Source organism: Cheilinus undulatus, linkage group 20 (assembly GCF_018320785.1).
Source record: "Cheilinus undulatus linkage group 20, ASM1832078v1, whole genome shotgun sequence".
NCBI lineage: Eukaryota > Metazoa > Chordata > Actinopteri > Labriformes > Labridae > Cheilinus > Cheilinus undulatus.
In genome coordinates, this window is record NC_054884.1 from 29,850,933 (window position 1) to 29,876,496 (window position 25,564).

A 25,564-nucleotide genomic window follows, 5' to 3' on the forward strand; every position below is an offset into this window, starting at 1 on the left:
ATTTTTTTTTAATTTTTGAAAAAAAAAGAAAGTTATCATTGGGAGCTTTGTTCAATAAAATTTGAACTATGCTTTAATGGTTGATGACTTGAAAATTACACTGACTGTCATTTGCATCGACTATTTAGGAAAATCAGAGAAAAATATCTTTGCATAACAATTTGGAACACGTTGTAATGGTATGCGGTTTGAAACAATGCACTTTATTGCCCACTTGGGAAATTTGACTTGGATGTAGTGTTTCTCTACAGTAAACTCAATAAAAAAAGGCTAAAGGAACACAAAAACAATCCAGAAGTTAAGAGGGAAACATATACCAAAATAACTCTTAAGCAACATATTCAATATTTGTGTTAATTATCCTCTTACACAACATATCCCCCAGACTCTTAGAAACTGCTCAAACTGTGCTGTTGGCAGACTTTCAACCAGAAAAGCCAGCCGAAACTTTTGTTTGAAGTTGTCTATAAAAGAACACATATAAAAGACAATATTTGGAAAAGATCCTTTTAAAACCTAGACAGTCTCTCTTTGTATAACAGAGAAAATAGGCTGTATCACTCAACAGACAATAGGATCTCAGTAGACGTTTTTGTCTCCTACCTGCTGGAACGGGTTGGCGAGAGTCTGGTTGCAGTACATGTAGTAATGAACGATATCTGTGGAGAACACAGACAGGCAGGTGAAGCTGATTCAATGCATTTTACTTCATTCTTACAGCTCCATGTGTGCGCCATAACTCACCAACACCGATGATACTCTTTGTTTGGCTCAGGATGAACTTATCAGGACATTCACAGAAATCACTCGTGCCCTGGAATAAGAGAGGGAACGTGTGAGAACACCCAACACTAACAATAGGAGGGAATAAACAGCTCTCCAAATAATGAGGTTAAACCCAGATAGTCTTAAATAAGCACTGTGAGAAGGAAAGACATTCTTTCCATATTTTCGGCATGACTGAGCCCAGCAAAATAATCTGATTACACAAAACATTTTTGATGTACGTTTAGAAAGCACTGGAGGTTTGATTTCACTTTTTATTAATCTTTAATTTCAGCAGGGAGGACCCACTGAGACCCTGGTCTCTTTTGCACTGGTACCCTGCAGCAATACAAGTAAAAACACAACTACGACGCTCATATAGCACAGCTATAAATAATTAATAGACCGTCATATACACACATGCTTACTTGAAAACCATGTTATTCCATGTTTACTCATCGATAAACTGCGCATGCACTTTAGTTCAGTCACTAGCTCTTTTAAAACAGCATATCATATCACAGAAGGCAGCTCTGGCATCATCAGAAAATTATTCCACATATTGAATGCAGCAATGCTGACTTTCCTTGTCCCACTCAGTCGTAAACAGTTGTATTTTTAAGGTGATACCATTAGGGATCTCGTTTTATGCTTGAAGTTAGTGCTGGGAAATTAATCGCAAATTAGATTTGATTAGAAGATGCAATATTTCTTCAACTTAAAATATGTCACATCAAGTGACATAAAAATGATTATCCCTTCAACAAAGAAATAACAAATTTGCAATATAAGCAAAATTAAGTGCCATTAGATATTTTTAAATTGTTCTTCCTGAGTTTAAAGCTTCATGTCCTCCACCCCAGCTACCTCCTTTATAGCTTCAAGCTTGTTGCACCCTCTTATTCTGACTCATGTTACTATAGATTAAAGTGTAAGTAAACCCCCAGGTCAGAGCTAACTCCGCCCACTTAATAAATGTGAAAAATGCACAAAAAATGTGCAGTTTGGTATTGGGAGGAGGGAAGGGAAAAGGACAGGGATTTCCAGATGAGGCGGGAGTGACAGTGACGTCCCCTTGCCAGAAAGGGACACGAGGTCCCATGGCACTGCTGCCTCAGTGCGATCTTTTGAGGTGGAGGATTTTTTCCCCTCCAGAGTCCCCTGAAACAGGCTGTTGTGTGGTGGTGGCCCTGAGCACCACCTGTTAGGGCCGTTTGCTCCAGTCCGACGTTACAAAAGCCGGGGCTTTCTGAGCCGATTCAGTGGAGGCGCAGGAGAGGATGGAAGTGGTCTCTGAATGGTAAAGTTGGTTACAGGTGGTGACATTCTACCTTTTATATAAAGTTGTGACTTAGAAACCATCACAAACTAAAAAAAAATGTTAGCGTTCACTACCTCTTCAATTGGTTCTGAAATAATTTAATTGCTTTGAACATACATTGTCATAAATGTATCTGCTTGATCAACCCAGGGAGCTTCTTTTGATCAGAGCCTTCTCCGCAAAGTTAAACTGGATATTTATTTTGCAATAAAATGGTTAAATGTATGATGCAGGAGTTCCTGACTGAATGCAGGTTATAATATAGAATGATTATTGCTTGAATCTGTTGGGAAAAAAAAAAAAAAAAAAACACAAGGTGAGGGATCGTATAATGATCGAAAATTAAATTGTAATCTCACAATATTAGGGAGGAAAAAAAATCATAGGATTATTTTTGCAAATCGCTGAAGTATTTGAAGAATATTTGCAAATGCACAAAATGCTGTGATTTCTTTGTTGACCCAATAAGAGCCAGCCCACAGAGCGATATGGGTCACAATGGTGAGTTTGAAATCTGTCAGTGGTGATAAAGTGAAGAGCACTGTGATATATGTCATCCAATGGCTTCAAGACAGAATCATGGGAGTACAGAGTGTCTCCATAGTCTAAAACTGGCCGTATTGTAGCCTGAAAATCCTTCTTTCTGTTTATCTCTTCAGGCAGAGCTTGTTCCTATAAATAAAACCCAGTTGGGCCTTATTTTTCCAGTTGAGCGTAAAACAGGTGACCTGAAAGACAGATCCTGATTTAGACAAGAATTTACACTGTTGGACAAGCATTACCAATATCTGCCATTTTTGGTTTAAAATCAGTATCACAGTCAAAATTGTGCTGTTGTATTAAATATGAGCATGTGTGTGATTATCTTGTCAATTGGCCTTTATGACTCAATCACAGCGCCCCTTTCCTGTGACACGACTTGGCAATATAGACTAAATAATTATGAAGATTCTGAGCCCTCTGTTTTTTAGTCCTACAGAGAAAAGTAAGTGTGACAGTCTGCTCTTATAATCCTCTTTATCGTGTCTAGACAGAAAATTCTTTTCAATTCTGCCACTCACTGGCATTTTCACTCCACAGCACAGCGCTAACAAGGAACCTGTCTTGGCAAAATAACAGAAAGTGAGGAGTCGGGGTCTCCTCCGAACAGTGCTGTGAATGTTAAATTTCCCCCCGGGCTGAGGACGAACACGCACCATGTGGAGTTAAACCTTCACTGGGGGGAGCGCTAATGAGCCCTGCACACATGTGAGAATCATCGGCATATCCGGGCTGGTTGGTATGAGACGAGGGACACCAGGAGCTCTTTGTTAAAATTCCTGACGGTGAGGCAGTGATTCTGTGAGAATGCACTCCTCTGACTACCTGCTGTCTGTAATTAAGAGTTCTGCGACAGGGCTGCATTCATTATGCATTAATTCTTTCTGATCTGAGGCTGTAATCTAACTATCTCCTTCACACACATAAGTAAAAGATTCCCCTGCAGACGCATGAACATCCTCACGCTGAGGCATTAAAATATCCTACAGACACACCTGACTGTAGCCAAACATGCACATCCACAGGCAGACAAACAAATTCAGACTCCAGAGCTGGCGTGCAGGCTGACTTGGTTGTGTGACAAAGCAATAAAATGTCTTCTCATCCAAAGTGGGACACATTTGTCTGGCTGCAGGAGCAAATACAGGATCAACAGTTCAGCCCTCAGTCATCACAGAAAAAGTGAGGATAGTCTCTCTGTGATTCTCAGTCAGACTGCAGGAGCGAGTTTGAGCAGTAAGTGAGGGCTAAGCGGCCATCAAGAAGACAAGTTTCCCACAGCAGTGACTGTTGATTAATTTTAGCCCGCTACAGACTGATGAGCTGTCTTGTTTGCCTCAGACTAGGGCTGAGAAATGAATAGTTTTTGAGACAAAATTGCTCATGTTGTACAATTCATGTTGTGTCAACATAACATTATGCATTTTTTCTGACGTCATCTGGTCATCGGTGAGTTTGGCAAGTACCCCAATTTGACGCACTGAGGCTGTGCACATCCTCAAAAATTAACACAACACATATGCGAGATGGAGTATACACATGACTGATAGAGATGGTGTTTAGGCAGAGAGATTTGCAAGGGCTCTTTCTTTTCACTGGCTGGTGTAACAACAATATCTTCAAACACAGTTATCCGAAAGTCACCAGTTAACATGATCACGGCTGTGATGTGGGCACTGGCCAAAAGTCTGACCTTATCTATTGTAACTAGTGATCACTGATGTTTATATTGTTAGTTTAAGCTCAGAATGATCACCATATTCACTGCAATCATGTTTGTAGTTTACATCCCACACAGTTATATACAGCCTGAGCTCTGCCTCCTAGAGCAGTGGTTTTCAATCTTTTTTGCCCAAGGCACACCTAAGATCAAGCCGAAATTTCAAGGCACACCAAAACCCATATAAATACAAAATAGCCTCATACATGCTACAGTAAATCAGGTGTATAACATTAGTTTAGGCAGGACACAGTGTCAGGCTGAAATCAGCTGATGTCACACAAGCCCTCATCAGCTGACAACAAGCTAACTCATTCTAAGCATGCTGTTGGCAAATCACACTCATGCTGTCATATTTAAATTGCTCATGCCTTGCTAAGCTTTGCTGCTCCCTCCACAAGCTGCTTTTTACAACCCTTCTCCACACCAGCTCCTCCTTTATTCTGCCGCTGACTTTATCAGTGTCATCGATGCTAATAAAGAAAAACTATTTATAACCACAAATCCTGTGTGTTTCCTGGGCAACACACCTCATGAGCAGGCAAGTATATTTATGAATACACTCTAGCTGTATGCATAGGCGAACATAAGGTCAAAGAGCAAGCATATCTCCTGCCTAAATGGGGAGTTATTTTATTTATTTGAGTATTGATATTATTATCAACAACCAAATAATACCCATATCACAGCAATAAGGAGCCATATATATATACAGTACTGTGCAGAAGTTTTAGGCGTGTAGAGCACTAACGGTCCTTCACAGACCCTGATGTTCCACAACACCGGGCTGAAACCCCCCCAGCAGTGTGAGAAAAATGTTTTGACACCCCATAGATAGCATTGTCTTTGGGCTTTTTTGTGGAGGGGAAGATCAAATTTGTACAAGAGATTCACTGGAACTGAAGATCTAAATAACTCAAATAATCCTAGCAAATAGCTCCAGTACAGTTCCTTCTCCTGAAAGACACAATCATGCTTAGATTAACCCTTAGAGCTTACAGCTATTTTTATCACGTCTCGCCTGGTCTTTTGTCTTGAATAGCTTGTAAAACATCAACCCTGTGGTGTACAGTCAAGTTCTATACATCTTTCTTTTCAGGACAACCTGGGCTTTAAGAATATATCTACAACAGTAATGTCACTTGGATTATGAAAAAGTAATAGGACTCTAAAGACAAAATTAAAAAAAACAAATCAGAATTTGAAACTCAAAGGTTTTCATTAATAACACACATAAAACAATAGTGACAAAGCATTTTGTTTGTATAGACTTGTTCTCCCATCTCTTGGGGACAAAACTGTGAAAAAATAAACATTATGTGACTAACGGTTTTCAAAATATCTAAAAAAATACAAGAGAAAGTCAGTGCGTTTTCTTGCAGTAATATTCATTTGTGCCGTTCCTTTAAGCAGTAGAGAAGCAACTGGTCGACTACAACTCCCACAATACTTTGCATCTAGTTGCCCTCATGTTGCCCTCAACAAATATGGCTGAAGAAAATGAAGTACATGATCAAAAATGGATTAAAAATGGACAAAAAGACGCTCATTAGCAGATCTAACGCCATGGATTTAATATTTAAAGACCCTAAAAAGTCACTTAAGTTTTGGGCTCACTAGAACGGCTTCCTTAAGGGCTACAGAGACACTGAGGATAGCAAAGGATCTGCAAAATGATCAGCTTTCAGAGGAAAATAAATAGTGTCTACAATGTGTGGTTTAAAAGTTATTAACGTTTTTCTAAACTGTGTTGCTTCTTGTTTTATACGACAACCCTGTCCTCAGAGACCCCGGACAGTCAGCCAAGTTCTGGGCTCACTAGAAAATGTTCTGTAAGAGTAAGCAATTTACTAAGGGGTGTGGCTCCAGCACAGATCCGTGCTGCTGGAGCTTTAAGGGTTAATGCCTTAATCAAATTCAAACAAGTTAATAATAAAACTTCAACTCTATGTGGTTGAAATACATGAGTAAAATGATGGATTGAGACCTAAATTAATTCTTACAGCCAGCTGTTAACATGTATAATTCTGCTTTAAAGTTGGATATTTTAGTGCGGAGGTCTATGGGGTATGACTCGTGTTTTGAGCCAGCCTCTCGTGGCCATTTAAGGAAGTGCTGCTTTAATTTTGCACATATAAAAATGATTTGGAAAGAAAATCACCTTGTACCCTTTTACATATTTTCAACTTTAAGAATTAAATTCCAATAATAACTCTGGTTTGCTCTGTTTAACAGTATGAAATCTGTTATTTGGCACTCAGAGCAGTACTGTACTGAGTCACAGAGCAACACATCTACACACTCATACATAGATAGCAGTGTCAGTTTCACCTTCACGCTAGCAGGCTAAAACCAACACTCCTGTCCCGTTATATCTGGCCAAAGTGCAAACGAATAACCCCAAATAATCTCCGGCCTGTCCAGCTTACATTAACACATCACTGAAAGGACACAGGACGCTGTTATTTATTTGTTTACAGCAGATTGTATCCCTGCCTGAGAGCTTGTGAAATTTTGTTTGTTCAAAATAGGATAAAAAGCCGAGTGGACATCGATCATAAAGTGCGGTGAAGGTCAGCCAAACACCACACAATAAAAAGGTTACAAAACAGGTGGAAAATAAATGCAATGCTGTGTTTTGTAATTCAGACAAAGAGGATAAAATTAAAGGGCGATTATTGTAAAGATATGTTTGTGAACCTTTGGTAAAGAGGGAAACAAAGGGAGGGTTGAAGGGGGATTTGAAAATGCAACACAACCAACTTTGATCAAGAATGAAATCACAGTAGATAAATCACAGTTTCCCTTTTCTTTCGTCTTTACGTAAACAAGCCTTGTCTTCCACATTCATTGGATTTAACTCTCCTCTTTTCTCTTATCTGTCACATTGAATATCTGCATTTTCTTTCTTTATTTCAAACTGAATCTACATCATCTACTGAAAATGTTCCTGTTTCTGCTGTTCTCCTAAATTAAACTGAAAGCTCAGCGGTCCAAACTTCTCCTTTAGTCGATAAGCACTGCAGGAGGAAACCTCGTGCAGTCGAAGAGAGAGGTAGACATGCACAGAGAGAGCAGTTAAAGAGGAGTTCAGAACTAGCATGGACTAGGACTAACAACCTGCGGTGATTAGTTGGTCGATGAGCTCTCACCCGACCAAAATCTCATCATTAGAAAATCACAGACAGATTACATGTGCAACCCCAATTCCAAAAAAGTTGGGGCCCTGTGTATACATCAGAATGGAATGATTTGCAAATCACATAAGCCCTTATTTTAGTGACAACAGAACAAACGCAACATGGAAAATAATTACTCATTTTGAATTTGATGGCAGCAACACATCTCAAAAAAGTATGGCCATTTTTACCACTATGTAGCATCCCCTCTTCAACAACAGTCTGGGAAGTGAGGAGATCAATTGCTGGAGTTTTGGGAGAGGAATGTTGTCCCATTCTTGTCTAATGTAGGATTCTAGCTGTTCAACAGTCCTGGGTCATCATTGCTGGATTTTTCATTTGCGATGAACTAATTTTCCTTCAATTGTTGAGAGGTATAGACTGCAGGCAGGTCATTTCAGCACCTGGACTCTTCTACTGAAGCCATGCATTTGTGATGGGTGTGGTTTAGGTTAATCTTGCTGAAATATGTAAGGGCTTCCCTGGAAGAGATGCTGTCTGAATGGGAGCATTTGATAGTGCTTTTGAACCTCTATACTTTCAGCATTGATAGTGCTTTTCCAGATGTGTAAGATGCCTGGGCTGTAGGTAATAATGCCACCCCGTACCATTGGAGATGCATGCTTTTGAACTGTGAGCTGATAACAAGCTTGATGGTCCCTCTCCTCTTTAGTTTGCAGGACCTGGCATCCATGTTTCAGAAAAGAATTTCAAATTTGGATTCATCTGACCACAGAACAGTTTTCCATTTTGCCTCAGGTCATTTGGCCAAGAGATCTTGGATTTTAAAGAGCTTTGGCCAACAGATTATGGATCATGTTAACATAATGGCTTCTCCTTTGCATGATACAGCTTTAACTTGCATTCACAGATGCACTGTGAACTGTGTAGACGATATTTTTATGTAAGCATCCCTGAGCACAGAATCATGCCTGTTTTTAATGCATTGCAGTGCATCTTTGCACACGGGGATTTCTCCAGATTCTCTGAATCTTTAACACTATAATGTTTTATAGACAGTGTGATATCCAAAACTTTGCAATTTTAAGTTGAGGAGCAATTTTCTGAAAATTTCCCACAATTTTTGGATGCAGGTTTTCACAGAATGTTGAACTTTTGCCCATCATTACTTCTGAGAGACCCTTCCTCTCTAAAATGTTCCTTTTATACCCTGTCAAGTTACTGACCTCTTAACAATTACCCTGATTACCTGCAAAAGCTGTTTTTCAATAGTAGCACTGACTTTTCCAACCTTTTGTTGTCCCATATCTACTTTTTTTTAGGTGCATTTGGCGTTCTTCTTTGAGACTTTTCCAGCAAGGGACTTTCAGGATATTTCCAAAGTAAGTATTTGGGGAATTTCCCAAGAAAGTTTTTTATGGATGTCATCTGGGATTTTTCCCTAGAAACTTTCAGAAAACTTCTATGATACTTTCATATAAATTTTACTCTTTAGTCTTCATATTATATGCTTTTTCTTCTTCAGTCTCTTTGATTTATCACATTTCTATCCAAACAAAACCCACTTTTATTAAATTAATCTGATTGATTGCCAATCATATGACAAAATTTGGGTCATGATTTGTCATTATGGAACAGATGGTGGGTCTCAAGGCTAGTCCAGATAAGAATCAATGCTCTAAAAGACTTAGAAAAACATCAAGGACTCAATACAGATGTGCTGGAGGGTAGGCAACTTTGTTTCAGTGTCTCTCCTCCGACCTCTATCATGGCCTGTACCCTCGCTGCCTGTTTTACTCTCTGGTCGGCAAATAAATTTTATTTAATCCCTTTATCATCTCATTAAAATGCATATGTTAATGTTTGTGTCTGTTGAAGACAGATATAGAGCAGCAGAGAAAGACAGGAGTGACTCCTGGTCCCTAAAAGTTTTCTTTACATCCAGATGCTGACAGAAAAAGGTTATGTTGCAGGCTGTCTGGATGGAATTTATGTTTGGGGATTGTACATCATGAGCTGGAACAAGTGGGTCCTGTTATTGTTACTATTTCCACCTCTCTGATTGTTTCTAGATTGACCAAACCTCTGGTAGAGTCAGCATTTCAGTATGATAGTCACCATTACTCTGCTTTATCAGAAACCACTGGTGAGCGTCACTGAGACTCCATTTGGTTTTGTAAGTTCTATATTAATAAGTGGGTCGCAGTCACATTTCTGTTGAATATTCATGCTCTCCAGAGAAAGAAGAACTTCTTTCCTATAGTGGTATCCTTCTTCTATAATGTCTCCTCCAGCACATCCTGTACCTCAGAGTGCTGCAGCCTTATTGAAGTGCAAATCTTCTCTATGTTTTTTAAAAGCTCTGTTTTGTGTGGCACTTTGAACACTGTGTGCTTCTTTCAGTTCCAAGCCTTCTGCGTGTCCTCACATTGGCATCACGAGGAATCCCCAGCAGACCTCTGTCCCATCGATCGAACACGTGTAGACCACAGAGAGAGGAGTCTTGTAGAGGACACTTCTAGATGAAAAGGGAAAACCTGCGTCTAATATTTTATCACTGATGGCACCTCCTGCTGTTTCCCACTCGATACTAATTAACGACGACTTAAATTCACCAGCATGCTAACAATCCTCTACAGCCCCCGAGACAAAACACTACATCCAACAACAAACCCCAGACAAAACAGAGCACACGAACACGGAGAGACGCCTGAGGCAGGTGAGTCAAACACCAGCGCTCATCTCTCCAATCTTCATTCTTTGTAATATATCTCTCCATTTTCCTATCTTACTCTAATTGTTGCACTCCGGGTCATTTTTACGCTTGTTTGGCTTTTTTGTGTAGGAACATAACAGAAAAAAAAACTGAAATAATTCATCCATTTTGCCTGAAAGGTGTTGAAAGCTGCGACTCAATTCCTTTTTGTAATCCTTGAAAATGATATTCAGGCTGAATAATGATGCTGATGAGGTGAGGGTTTGGATTCTCTGATTATCTTGCTCTTTCTCTGATCTATTTTTAGTGCTGTGCTGTGTGACACTGGATTGTTGCTGTACCTAAATATTAAACTTCTTTATTATTCTAGTAAATATCAAACAATACTGTTACATTTTTAGTGTCAATGCAGCGAAAGAAAGATCTAAGCAGCCAATACAGGGGTAATACGTTATTTTTATCTACCAACAACTGCAAAAATTCCAAACTGGTGATTTTCCAGTACCAAAACATGGCAGTGCATTTGTGACATCTAGAGTGTGCAGGATTTTGCCTGCAAATTTTGATAGATTCACTATTCATCTGTCCTATAAAGAAACATGTACGTTTTCAGTACTTTGAGATATATAATAGCTGAGATTGTATTTTTTTCCTGTGGCCTCTCCTCATCTATGAAATGCCAATCTTGACACTTGAGACCTTTGAGAGGAAGGTCAGCACCCATCTCAAAAGATGACTGGGACTTCAGAGAAGCCAAAGTAGCACCCCCTCTATGGACACCGCAACAAACTGCAGCTGCCACTCAAGTCCTTAGAAAAAGAGTTTAAGGTGAGAAGAGCTAGGGAGGTGTTGCAGTAGACAATCAAGTAGTCATCTTGCACTGAGGGTACATCATCCCCTTACGCTGCCCTAAAGCAGTGGTTCTGAAACTGGGGTCCAGGGACCCCCTGGGGGTCTGTGAGCCACAGCTTGGGAGTCCACGAAATAATTCAAAAACAATTATTAAAGTAATGCCATGTAATTAAAAGCAAGAAACCCAAAACCATACAGGGGCCACAGCACCATAAAACAACTATACTAAACCAATGACTCCCACATAAGTCAGCTCTGGGCCACGCATTTGGTGTGCCGGTTCCAGCAACAATGGTTAAATATCTAAACGAGTCCACTTCATCAATTAATTCTAGGCCCAAACCGGCAAAACTGAGAAAATCTGATGCCAGTTATCTCGAGTTTGGTTTTATTGAGAACAGCGATGGAAGACTGATGTGTTTTGTGTCTTCATATCAAGCCATGAAGCCCACTAAGCTAAAGCGCCATCTGATAACAAAGCATGCAGAGTTTAAGGACAAGACAAAATAATTTTTTCCGACAAAAGGGTGAGGAATTCATCTGCCAGAAAACATGAATGTGAACCTGACCATGACCTCAAAAAGAGCAGAGGGCTTCTTGTTTGACTGTTCAAAGGATTGCAAAAATTAAGAAGCCACACTCAATTAGACAAGAGCTTCCGTTTAGGATGAAGAGTTTAAAACAGAGCAATCAGGGGCACAAATGGCAGTTAACATATGTGTAATCAGTGTGAGGGTTATGAAGGGGTCTGCACAGTACTCTATATCTAAAAATGTAAATAGTAATTCCAAGAAATATCGCAGTTGTCCATAGAGTTACTCAGTAATAATTCATTCATCTCAAAAAAAGAATAAAAAGTGTACTTTCAATGTAATTACCTCCCTGTTAGTGGTGCTATTACTCCTTAATTCCCCAATACTGCCGTAATAGTGATAAAATGCTATACTGCTATAATAATCTGATAATTAAGGGACTGTAAAAGGAAGAGGTTATGTTATTTTTTTAAGTTTTAGATGCAATTGATAAGATACAATATAATCCAATACAATACAATAGGACACTATACAAACCCTACAATGAGATATGATAGGATACAATGCTATAAGATGAGCTGTGATGTGATGTGATCCAATCTGATATGATATAATACGATATATGATATGAAGATTTCTAACCATTGTGTCTCGTCTGGATTTATCGTCCCAAAAAGCTTCTAAAACATCAACCCTGTTGTAAACAGTCAAGCTCTAACCATCCTTTTTTCAGGACAACCTGGGCTTTAAGAATATGTGTGCTGCAGTAATGTCAATTAAAAAAGTTATAGGACCATAAAGACAAAATAAAAAAACTAAACGGAAATACAACTCAAAGGTTTTAATGTGATAAACACAGTAAACAATAATGACTAAGACTATCATTCAAAGCAGTTACTGTCTACAGTGACACAGAGGGCCACATCACAGGCTTTCTGTCTCTCGTCTCTCTTTCTCTCTTTTCTGAGATATTCAGACATTTTGAGAGTAAAGACATGTGCAGCTTGGCAGAGCATGACATGACGACAGAACAGCCTGCCATTGGTTGTCACAGCCCATGTTAAAATATGTTGAATAGCATTAGCCGCTAGCAGCGGAAATGACCAAAAAATTGATTGAAAAATCGATAAAAAGATGTTCAATATCAGAGATGCTGGTGCGGATTTAATCTTTAAGACCCCCAAAAGTCAACTAAGTTCCAGGCTCATTAGAAAAGCCAACAGAAGAGCTACGAGGGCATGGATAGTGTCAGTGGAACGGTAAATGGTATGCTACAAAGGGAAAAAAGTCTCTCCAATTTATGACTAAGTTACTGGCTAAACAACTTCTGGCAAAAAGAAGGTTAATATACGATACAATAAGAAAAGATATGAAATGATATGATGCAATGTGACTCAAGGCAACGCAGTACAAACTATATGAAACTATACAATATATAATATGATAGGGTAGGATAAACTTTGGGGAAATTTGTCTCAGTCTCCAGTATTTTGGAGCTTTTAATTCTTATAATCATTTTAAGATTTTTGCTAATTTCGAGTGACAGCATCAACTCAAGTCATATGAGGAGAAAAATAAGCAAACAGCAAAGTAAACTGGGATTGGGCAGTGATGTCATGCTTAAACTTTAAAGATAATGTTATATTAAAAATCCATTTTGCATGGAAAAAGCTCAATATGGTTGAAGAGCGAAATAAAACAAGGAAGCTAAATTAGCAGGGATGCAGTGAATGTATGCGATAATTTCAGTAAAAAAGGCTCAATGTAAATGCAACAAAGTGCAACACAGCAAATTTTTAATACATTAGTTCTCATGTGCAGGTGTATGGATGTAAGCAAATATGCAGCAGTGCATAATCATCCCCTCATGAAGACATTTTTCAAGTGCACTGTGCGTATAGTTAAAGCAATTCATCACCACTGACATCTATGACAAGAACTGATTACAGACGGGCTTTTATTGGGGGACAAACTGACAAAGTATGAAGAAGCCAAGCAGCTCACCACAGCGGTAGCCAGGTCGGCTCCCAGAGACGTCCAGCTCAGGATCAGCGTCAGCACTCCAAACACCATCATCCTGCAGGGACAGAGAGCAGCCGCAGGTTTACAGGACGACAATAATCAATCACTGAATGAAGATTAAGTGAAACCTCAACAACCACAGAATGATGGCTCCATAGTGCCAGCCATCTATCCACATGAATTAAAGCCTTTCATTTCAAACACAATGATTGATAATGTGCATCAGTTGTACCGCTCTGGAGTAGGTTTTTTAGGGTAATTTGAATCGATTATAAATCACATCATTAGAAAACTGGCACAGAAACTCGGGTTTGTCGTTTAAACTTGGAGCACAAAGAAATATCAAGTAAACAAGACATGAAGTTTATTTTCTAAGTTCAGTGGGACGGCTTCAACATTCATCAACCCAATGTTGCTGAGGTTGTTTTTCTCAATGAATGGTCCAAACACTTGATGAAAATGTGCTTTGGCAAAATTGTGTTAAGAAACACTCCTGCCAATGAAGCCATTGGACTGAATGGAACAGACACAGGTTGCCTGCTGATTGGATGCATCACTTTGTGGCTGTAACACAAAAATCAGTGGACAAAATCAGTGTTGATCTTGTGTAACAGAGTCATGGTAATAGAATTCTAAAGTTTGGTATGAAACTCCAGCAAACTCCAGCTGTCTTAATACAGCAAATATGTTGGTTACACTTGGGAAAAATGACCGTGTCAGTCTTTTTTTGCTGGCAACTTTTGCTTTATTCCTCTCCCAAGTACCCATCTTAGGGTTGTGCCCACAGCTGCCACTTTTTGTGCACCCATAATCTTAATTTCAGAGTGCTTCTTACCAGTGTCTTTTGTTGCTAAATGATGAAATCTGACTTCCTCTTATCTATAAAACTATGCATAAATACTCTACATTTCCATTTACTCAAAGAAAATTACTACAAAACATGAAAAAATGTACAGATGTCCTGTGAATCTGAACAGCACTGATTTTGTATTGAAAATAAGCTCAGCCATAAGAAGAAAAAAAAGGTGACAGTTGATATAAAAGACACATATTTTGATCTCTTGTGTGCTTTGATTATTTTTTTCCCATATTCATTAAAATCAGTATTAACTCATACGCATTCACAAATTGAGGTTCAGTATCTTGTCTAAAGACACACCAACATGTAGGAGTCCATGATCAAACCCAAGACCAGTCCAAGATGACTGACTCTACCTACTGGGACACAGGTGTCCCAAATACACAAAGATGTCCTTTTTAAAGCTATTTTTGGGCCATTTTTGCCCTTGGATGGGACAGCTACAGAGAGACAGGAAATGTTGGCTGGTGAGAGTGGGTTAACATGAAAGAACCAAGGTCAGATTCAAACCCAGAACCCATGTACAAAGGACTTACGCATAAACATTAAGCAACATAACCACCAGGGATGTGCGTTTCAAAAAAAAAAAAAAAAAGACTCTTTGACAGGCTTTGGTAAATATTTGAAGACAAAGTGGAAGAAACTCAGAGATGGACAGGGATTTGCATCTGCTTTTGTGAGCAAGATGCTCGCATATAATTTTGCCATCAATGGGTTTTGCACAATTTTTAACTCTGGGAATGATCTATTTCCCATGATGATCAATTATTTAGTGGTTCCCAAACTTTTTTCTCTGGGGCCTCTCTTTAGCACATAAAGGGGACATATTTCACCCCTTTAAGACAAGTTTATATTGGTCTCAGAGGTCCCCAAAACATGCCTGTGAAGTCTGTTGCTGAAAAAACACTCCAGTACAGGATTTTTGTATGTCTAAAAACCCCTCTGTTTCAGCCCAGCTCAGAACGAGCCATTTCTGTCTGTGGCTTTAAATATTACTGAGCTGTCTGACTCCACCCCTCTCAGGAAATGAACGTGGCTCTCCTGATCACCAGGAGAGGAGGGCGGAACTTCCTTACAAGCGGGGAGGGCCATCCAAGTCTGGGGGCGGGGCTAACACCCCACATGACATCATGAGGGGAAAATCTGAGAACGGCTTGTTTTAGCATACAGTTTCTGAATAAGAACATTCTTATTCAGAAAATTCTCAATTGTTGGGCGGATTGTGGACAGTCCAGTGGCACATATTTTTGTCAAAAAAGCCTGAAAAAGTGATTCTTGCATAATATGTTCCCTTTAAAAAAATTCAACCCCCCTCTACTCATCACACTGCATACAAAAACATATACTGGTAGACTCTAAGCACACTGTCATGCCTTTTTCCAACAAAATCAAACAATTTTGGAATTTATCTCAAATGCAGTCTGCAAAAAATACCAAAATGCAGCTGCAATAAAAAGATTCCAGGTTGAAACTGCCTCTCTTTGCTCATTTTCAATGCACAGCTCTGAACTGTCCTGATTGAGGCAACAGCAGAAAAACTGTCACACTAGTGGGCCATAGCAAAATGAATGTCACATCGTTGTACAGGCAGAGCTGAAGGCAAGATATAACTCGTCACATTTTCTTGCCTTTAGCTTAGCTTGCTTTAGTGCTAAACGTCACCATCATCTAATGAAAACACTCTTTTCAGAATCAGCAGTTGGATAAAAATGCTTGCCAGTGTTAAAGTGATAAAACACAACAGTTTTGAAAAATTAAAAATCTAATGCAGAAGTGCAAAAAGCTGCAGTTCCTCCAGTGTCCACTGGAGGCTGGAAGCAAAAGTTCTTGGAGTCCCCTTGACATCCATAATAAAATGCTTATTTTGATAGCAGTAATAAACATGTTTATTACCTTGTTCAGAAAATGAATTAAGCCTGGGTAGCTCATGCCTTTATCAGTACACACTGCACAAAGGATGAATTTTTTTTTTTAAACATATTAAGTGTAAGATATATACTTAATAAGAGGTGTTGCTGAGTTGATTGAGCTCCTTGGGGGTGGTTGTCAGGAGGCTTAAGGCTCATCTCAGCTCCACTTCTTTGCCTCCAGGCAAACCTGGGTCGCGTCAGCATTTCTAATACGGTAAGTACCTTCATTCAGCTTCAAAACTGCTCTCCAAAAACAATGGGTGATGTCATGGAGACAATGTCCATGTCATATACACTGTAAAAATCGGACACATTGGCACCTGACATCAATTCACACCTTATTTTTTGCCAGTGGGCCTGGGAATATCAAGAGTATTGATACCAGCCAATATACTGGTGTATTCTTCATTAACTTGCTGCAAGAATCAGAGAAAATCTATTAGACAGACAGACTCAAAATGTCTTAAAAATCCCAAAAGTGAAGCTTAGAAGTGGAATTCGATTAATTTTGTTGACAGGATTCCACAGAGGGAGTAAACGGACTTAAGATGGGTTATTTCCAAAACAACTTCTGCTATTAAGAATGCGCCCTGAGGTCAAGGAATGGTGATCTTAGTGCTCTGTGATCAACAGAAGAGGTCCAAGGTCATGTTTTTTTCTCCTGCTGAGGTTGATTTTTTAGCCTCGTACAGCTGCAGCCCTGTGGCTTCATGAGCTGATGAACAAGCATTAGAGCACACATGATCTGCTGGCGCTACATTGGATTACGGCCTCCCGGGTGGATGACTGTTATCTGCACCCATGAGGACCAAAACATGTGGTTTATTTTAACTGTTAGTTCCCACCCTGATGATCTCATAGTGTCTGTAAATGACATCAGAGACATATGATAGTAAAGGGGGAGAGATGGGGAGATTTGGGTGATGGTTTCAGCATGCAGGAGATCTAGATCTATGTGTACAAAAGGACAATGACAGATAATCAAAACCCATTAAAAGATGAACTCTGGTCTTATCAAACATCCACTCTTGTTTGGTGAAATACTCTCCAGAAAATCCAATAAACTCCTGATGATTTGACGACTGTGGCAGTTTTCCAATAGTCCCCTTACAGCATGTGTTTCATTATAATCTGCATGTCCAGGCCTTTTCATCACGCTATCTTTCACCGCTCTCCATCTATGTGGCTAACTCAATTCGTAAAGTGCTAAGAGGATATCGAGCTCCCTACATTGAACCTACATGCCACCACTTGCCATTTATCATTTTTTTAATCCTCTCCCTACCTCTTATCCCTCACCTCTCTCCCCTATCTCTTCTCTGCCTCCCGCTTCTTTCTTTATCTGCTCTTGTAGTCTGTCTCATTCCCTTGCTCTCTCAGATACAGAGCCCTCATAGGCCCTGACACTTCACTGAGAGACAGATAGCAAAGAGAGCAAGGCTGCTGCACTAAGTCCTTGTCTGGATTTAAAATCAAAAAAGCAGAACAGATGCAAATGTTCTGCAGTCTTACTGCTTCAGTGATGTTTACCGCAATATCATCTGCATACACAGATACAAAGAAATGTGTCAGTTTCTTTTCTGAGGACAGCGTAACATACCAAGAAAGTTTTTGTGCATCACTTTTGCTAATTCTTTGTCTTAAAGCAACAGTATGGAGGAATTCTGTCTGGTACTTTGAGGCCCCCTGATCTTAGACAACATCCGTTGAGAATCAGAAGATTTCAAAGTTGTTGTAAGACGCAAAAGAACCATGTTGAAATTAAAGGTACAGTACTATTGACAGATTTTGTACAAGTATGGTTTAATGGTTTGCAAGCAGGACACAGTTAAGCACCCTTTGTCGTAATTAACACAAGTATACCTCAGGGTTCTATCTTGGGGCTTCTTGTATTTGCATTGCATGTTAGAGTCATTGTTGAAACAATACAAAAATGTAATGTTCAGTATTATGCTGATAAAATTTTATACGTAAACATGTACCTTTGTACAGTCAAGCTCTTTCAGCCGCAACATGATTTCAATTTATTGCAAGCTTGACTGGTTGTCTCTCTTGCTGTTGTTTTTGATAAACAGTAATATTTTAGCTTTACTTTACAAAAATCCCATTTGTATTTGCAAGGTTTTTTTTTGCTTTACATGTGCATAAAATAAGCCTCAGTTTTTGCAGTGAACTGAAGACTGGAGATTAAACAGCATGACAGTGCTCAATAAGCAGCTGCACGACGTCATTGTTGTCGACTATGCACCAAAGTGCTGCTTATGATCTTCTGATCCTGTTTAGGAGTTAAAGAAAATTAAAGCGCCATACAGTGTTGATTGGGAGGGCACAGCAGATGGGTTTAGCGAAACTAGCTGTTGTTCCACAGGCTAAAGATGGAGGCTTGCTTCAGTATTATACCTTATTTTTACACAGCGTGCATACTGCATGACTCTTGTCCAACTCCAAACGTCCTGGTGTCTGAAGAAACCCACTATAATTCAGTATAATTGCTTTCAGCGTCTGCTGCCTTTTGGCTTTTTTCTTAACTGAGCCACTGATAACACATACACTATATGGACTAAAGTATTTGGTCACACCTGCTAATTATTGAATTCAGTTGTTTTAATAAGACCTGTTGCCTCAGGTGTATAAAATCAAGCTCCTAGCCATGCAGTCTCCATTTGTGATACAAAATGGGTCATTCTGAAGAACTCAGTAACTTCAAGTGTGGTACTGTGACAGATACCACTTTTTACAGTAAGCCGGTTCATGAACTGTGACTGATTATATTAGAAAGTGGAAGCATTTAGGAACAACAGCAACTTAGCCAGGAAGCAGAAGACCATGTAAGGCGCATGGTGCGTCCATAGTTAAAGAGTGCTGAACTTCCACTGGCATTAATGTAAACACAAAAACTGTGCGGCTGGAGCTTCATGGAATGTCTTTCCATGGCCAAGCAGCTGCATGCAAGCCTCGTATCACCAAGTCCAATGCCCAGCGTTGGATTGAGTGGTGTAAAGCACACCGGCACTGGACTGTGGAGCAGTTGATTCATGTTCTGTAGCATGACAGATCACACTTCTCTGGCTGGCATTCAGATGGGTGAGTCTGGGTTTGGTGTATGCCAGGGGGACGTTCCCTGCCTGACCGCATTGTGCCAGCTGTAAAGTTTGGTGGGGAAGAGATAATGGTATGGGGCTGTTTTTCAGGGTTTGGTCTAGGCCCCTTATCTTCAGTGAAGGGCAATTTTAATGCTTCAGCATACCAAGACATTTTGGATAATGCTATGCTTCCAACTTTGTTGCAACAGTTTGGGGAAGACCCTTTTCTACTTTAACATGACTGTGCCCCAAGGACTATAAAGACACAGTTTGATGAGTTCAGTGTGGAAGAACTTGATTGGCCCGCACAGAGCCCTGACCTCAACCCTATCAAGCACATCAGGGAGGAACAGGAATGAAGACTGCGAACCAAGTTACATGTTGTTGATTCAAGTGCATATTTTGAACCATCCCAATAAATAGATTACTTTTTTTCACTGATATGATTAAGTATTATTCTGAGTACATACTTAGAGAAAGAGTCAGAGCAAAATCTGCTGAATTGAAAACCTTTACAATACTTTAAATTCAACTTTAAATCAGTTCAAGCCTGAATACAACTCATAGTGTCTCGACTGCAAATGCATGCACCTTGCTTGAATACACAGTATGTAATACATACTTGCTACTTAGCCTATTATAAATGCTTACCAGTTGCAGGACAATAGTAGATGTCCTGTAATATAAATGGGGTTGCATCAGTGTTTGTTTGTTTGCATCAGCCTGCCCCAAAAAGCTCTGGCATTCATACAGAGGGGACGAAGGAGACAGAAGCTGCAGCTACACCAACACATTGTAGAACTCAGAGTTGTCTTTGTACAAACATTTACCCAGCCATGGTTGTGGAGAACACACATGCAAGATTTACTCACATGGAAAATCTGCTCCCATTTGGCGCTTTGTGAGTGTTAATTTCAGATCCTGATTACATCATTTGTCAGGATTTCTGAGACAAATAAGGGAATTACAAAATAATAACAAGAAATTCTGTTTATGTATTCACACTTTACTCTGGTTTATTTTAATGGAATTCTTGAACATGTTCACTTCATTGCACAAGCTGAGAAATAAAACTCCCTCCTTGGTGTAATTGGTCAAAGTTTGTGTCCTCACTGAGGCAGCGGCGAGGAGCACAATGCACAAATTGCTTTGGTTCTAAGCCAAAGACTTTGGCAGCTACTGGTTTGTGTCCTCCAAGTCATGCCAATTTGACAGTTTGTGGTTTCAGGGCGCGTGATACCGGACTGTGTGAGCAAACAACGACGCTGGGTGACTTGGTGAGTGGGAGAAATAGCCTTACAGGGTCGCCTCGGTGCCAGCAGGTCACATCCAAACCAAGCGAGACTGTATTCAGTTTTGTGCTCTGGTGGGCAGAGGGGGGACTCGCTGAGCTAAAAGGAGAAGCAGGAAATCGGGTGTAAACGTAATGCAGAGCAAATCAAGTGGAAGGAGCTGCAGAGGCCAATGAGCAGGGCAGATGACTCCAGCAGAAGATGAAGCCAAGTCAGTCTGATTTAAGTCAGTGTGGGAAGAGATTTTCTTGCTAACTGTGGAGCAGGACTCTTTCATTTAACTGCTTTTCAAAAGCATAAACAATGTTGAGGCATCACTACATTCATTGTGAAAACTATAATAACATCATTTGTATCAAACTGAGAAAATTAAAGCGATGTGATCTTCAAAGCTGAACCACTGCTGTGGAGAAAAACAGCCAATCAGCAAGACAGAATAATTACAGTGTTGCTCCATGTCTGAATCATGGCTTCTTTTCAATGTTGAACTTCCTGTTCTTAGCTTTAGAGATGCTCTGATTGAGCTATAACTGATCATTTTTGCCCAATACTGATTAGCAGATCAGAACTAATCCTTCTACTACTGTGATGTGTTCACCTGAAAGACTGTGGTTTTTTAGGGTTGTTATAGACTTGGGGATGCTGCAGAGAGGGTTACACCCTCTGCACGAGGTGCATGCTTAAACTTCAGTCCAGATAACATAAATTTTAGGCAGCATTTCATCTCTAACAGGATTATGCACTTCGCATAACATGCAGAGAGTCAAAAACGATACTATGCAAAACTACAAAGGCCTGAGTACAATTCCCTGTGGCTAACCATAAATGCACAGGTCTGGACTATGTTACAAGCTAACCCTAGGTATATAATAATCTACTAACTGGAACCTAAAAGGTATAGCTAAGAAAAGAGAGTAAAAAAGGGACTGGTTTTCATGGCAGGAGACACTCTGGGTAGGCTCACCTTCACGCCAGTCACCTGGGCCTGGAAGGAAAATGACTCTTAAGCAGAAGTAAATAAGACCTCACCATGATGTGTTCAAATTAGGGCTGTCAAGATTAATTGAGTTAATCATGATTAATCAAAGTCCACCATAAGCTTTATTTTGAACATTATTTTTTTTCAATTGACCATTTTGAGGTACTTGCAACTAACACAACACCAAAGTGTTTTACGTAAAAATTTTCAGGCCAATCTCAGCTGTATGCATATTGAGGCCAATTTCCTATCCTAGAAGACTGTGTAAAGAGTTATTTTAGCACAAATACTGAAGTTTGAAATCAGATCTTTGAACTTTTTTTTCTGAATTTCTTGTGAAAACACACCTTCAGCAGATTGTTCTGGTGCTTGAAATAGGTTTACCGAAATCTTAGCTTAAAAAAAGTAGTGGAATATATAAATAAAATAAAAAGTGAGTGCAGAAAACATGTCTAAAATGAAATTCACTCATATTGTTTTTTAAGCGTAAATGTTGTCTGCCATTCTATTCTCACCAAATGACTCAAACGTGTATAATGAATAATGACGTCAGCTTCGCTTTGCTATAATCAGAGATCAACAGATCTAATTCTTCCCCTCGCTCCGGTCTCTCAACTGACCTCTCCTGCAAAAATGGTAATGGTGAAAATGACATATATATTGATAAAACTGCAAAAATGATTTGAAAATGCGACAGTGAGTGCACCAACATCAGATGGGTTGATGCATGAATTTTTTAAATCTTGATAAATTGCATGCTATCTCCCTTTAACACACTTTTAAAAGCCATACCAGTGACTCACTACAGCCACAGTGAACTAAATTAAGTCCACCAACAATCCTTAACATCTCATTTTACTTTAAAAAAACTCACATACAGCTCAGTGGACAAGTCATCGAACCATGTGTTATCAAATATTCACTTTTTGCTGTCATCTTATATCCTTTAAAATCCATAGCAAATTCATTTTGTCTGTGGTTAAGTTTGTATTATAATCTTCAATCTAACTATGGAAGCTGGTTTGTATTTAAAAAGGAAGTTAATTAACTTAAAATGTAACAAAAAGGGTGCTTTTAATCGTGATTAACTACTGAAATCCCGAGATTAATTGCAATTTATTATATTATATTATTCAATCTTTGACAGCCTAATTCAAATATAACTTAAAGAAAAGAAAATGTGGGGTTAAGTAAGGAACCTGAATAAATACAGTCGTTTGGAGGTGAAATTTGTTTGTAAAGCTACATACATCTACTATTGTTTAAACTACAAGGGTGCAAGTACACTTCCCTCTGGGACACCATAAATCCACAGGTCTGGGTTTCCCAGACTTATTGGACTTAAACCTTTGATCTTATCCTATTTCCTTTTATTTATTAGATCATTTGATCTGTTGTATGGAATAGGCACATTTTTTCATTTTTAAAAATGGTGCCATTTGACTCTTTTAACTGAATAAATGATCACATAGTGTGGTTCATTCTTCCTCACTTTGATGTACTTGTTGCATTGCCCCTGAGACTGTTGAACTGTTCTTATGAACTAAGTAAAAGCATGTTTCTAAATAAGGATGACTCCAATGCTCCTTTTTCAGGTTACACTGCCACCTGTAGGAGGTTCTGGTACACTGCAAAGCTGAGCAGACTGACCAACTGCTAAACCAGCTGCTATATAAAAGCACTAAACATGAACAGTATAGAATCTATAACAATCTAAAGTAGGCCATCCCTACTTTTCTTCTTCAATATTTTGCACTTTTGTTATTAGTTGCTTTATTTATATGTTATATGTTTTATTTGACTGTTTACCTCCACAGATACCTTCATACTGAATACTTTGAATATGAGCAACTGTAATGTCAAAATCTCCTCCAGGGATGACTCACTTCTGATCCAGCAATGTGATTGTCATTTCAAAGAACACTGAACTTTGAAGGTGAACTACCTCAGATAACAACTCATTAAAATGGACTATTTTTAATCTAGAAGAAGAAGAACTTTGTGATTGACTGTGTCTTTGATGTGCAGAGTTTCTGGTGCCAGGAGCATGAACTTTACTGAAATAATGAGGGATTTGGCTTTTTGGTTTGACTTGTTACTTGTTTGTCAGCTGGTCACATATTCACAGGAGGTAACTATAAACTCTGACATCACTCTAAAGTTTTGTTCAGATTTTTTCAGTACTACACTCCTCGATGACTGACTTGAAAACATTTGTCTTCTGATTTTATGACTACGCAAAATGCCATTAGCTGGATTTAAAGATAGATGGAGGTCCAATACTCCTGCTAATTCACTAAATCTGTTTTCATTTTGAGATTGTTTTAGGTAATTTTGCCTATAATCAACACAAGAAATTAAAACAGACTGGGAATACTGGGGGGAGAGACAGGGTTAGTCTAGACCTCAGCAAGGGTTAAAATCTCTGTGCAAGGTGTTAGCTGAATTGCTAAGCCTACAGTCCAGATATGAAACAACATGTCATCTCCATACACAAGGATTATGAAATTTATATTATGCACTGTAAGCAGCGTAAACCAATGTAAACCTTGTTTGTAAAAGTTGGCTATTTGAGTTACTGTTGCATTTTATCATCTCAAACCAGTCTACCCATTCTCCTCCGACATCAACAAGGCATTTTCATCCACAAAAAATACGTGCTGACTGGATATTTTCCCTTTGTCGGACCATTCTTTGTAAACCTTAGAGATAGTTATGCATGAAAATACCGGTAGATCAGCAGTTTCTGAAATTTCAGACCAGCCAGTCTGGCAGCAACAACCATGCCACTTTTAAAGTCACTTAAATCCCTTTTCTTCCCAAATCTGATGCTCGATTTGAACTTCAGCAGGTCGTCTTGACCACATCTACATGCCTAAATGCATTGAGTTGCTGCAATGTGATTGGGTGATGAGGTATTTGTGTTAACAAGAAGTTCAACAGGTCTACCTAATAAAGTGGCCAGTGAGTGTTCAAGGTTTAGGTAAGAGTTGAAATGTAACTTCAAGGGAAGAGAATGTAGGTTGTGGTAGGAAATTTGAAATAAATATAGTTATTTGGAAGTTGAATTTATTCAAGAGGCAACATATGCTGATTATATGCAATACTGCAAAAGCACTAGGACAAGTTTTAGTTCACTGACTTTTCATTAATATTCAGCGACAAAAACTTTAACCATATCTAAGACGGGCTGCCATCCATCCTTCTACACTTGTTCAAACCACAAATACACGGATAATCTTGTGATGTAATTGCAGTAAGCTACATCATCATGCAGATTTGTTCATGCTTGAAGAGGCCTGTCTGCCAAACAGGAAATGGGAACATCTTTAAGATGCTTGTTTGTTGAATGGAGGTCATGTCAACCGTTTGATTCAATCTTGGAATGTAAGGAAACCACCACACTGCAGGGATTTATCTTTACAACATCAAGTGCATTTCTGCCTGAAAGGAGGAATTAAACATGTCCAAAAGTGGGCGCGATAGAAATTTTTCAAAGTCATGTTTCATGATTCATTTTAGCCTCTTTCCCAGTATAAACCTGCTTTTTTGCATATTTTCATTGATTCTGTCTCCATGTGACTAACAGTGCATCACTTTTGGGCTGAATACACTTTTATTGGGAATCGTTTGAGAATTTTATCCTTAAAGTGCTGTTTTTCTTTTTGTTTATCAATGTACTGAGGCAGCATCTACCAATTAGTTCCTCCAAGCATTTTCTGTCTTCTCTCTTTACAATCCTGTGATTTTCCTCAGTGAAATGTGTGTATCCCGCTCAATAAGAGTGCTTGCAGTCCATTATAAAGATGCTGTATTATGTACTCATGTTTTG

The 25,564-nt window shown here is 39.1% G+C and overlaps 1 protein-coding gene across 1 annotated transcript in view; it reads right to left on the bottom strand.

Annotated features, from left to right (window-relative positions):
* ttyh2 (tweety family member 2) overlaps positions 1-25,564 on the bottom strand; it is a 147,336-nt gene that overhangs the window by 18,596 nt on the left and 103,176 nt on the right. Inside the window, exons 6-8 of the mRNA XM_041816577.1 lie at positions 13,592-13,664; positions 745-814; positions 604-659 (exon numbers count right to left, since the gene is read on the bottom strand). Coding sequence (XP_041672511.1) covers positions 604-659; positions 745-814; positions 13,592-13,664 — 199 coding nt within the window. The remainder of the gene's footprint in view (positions 1-603; positions 660-744; positions 815-13,591; positions 13,665-25,564) is intronic.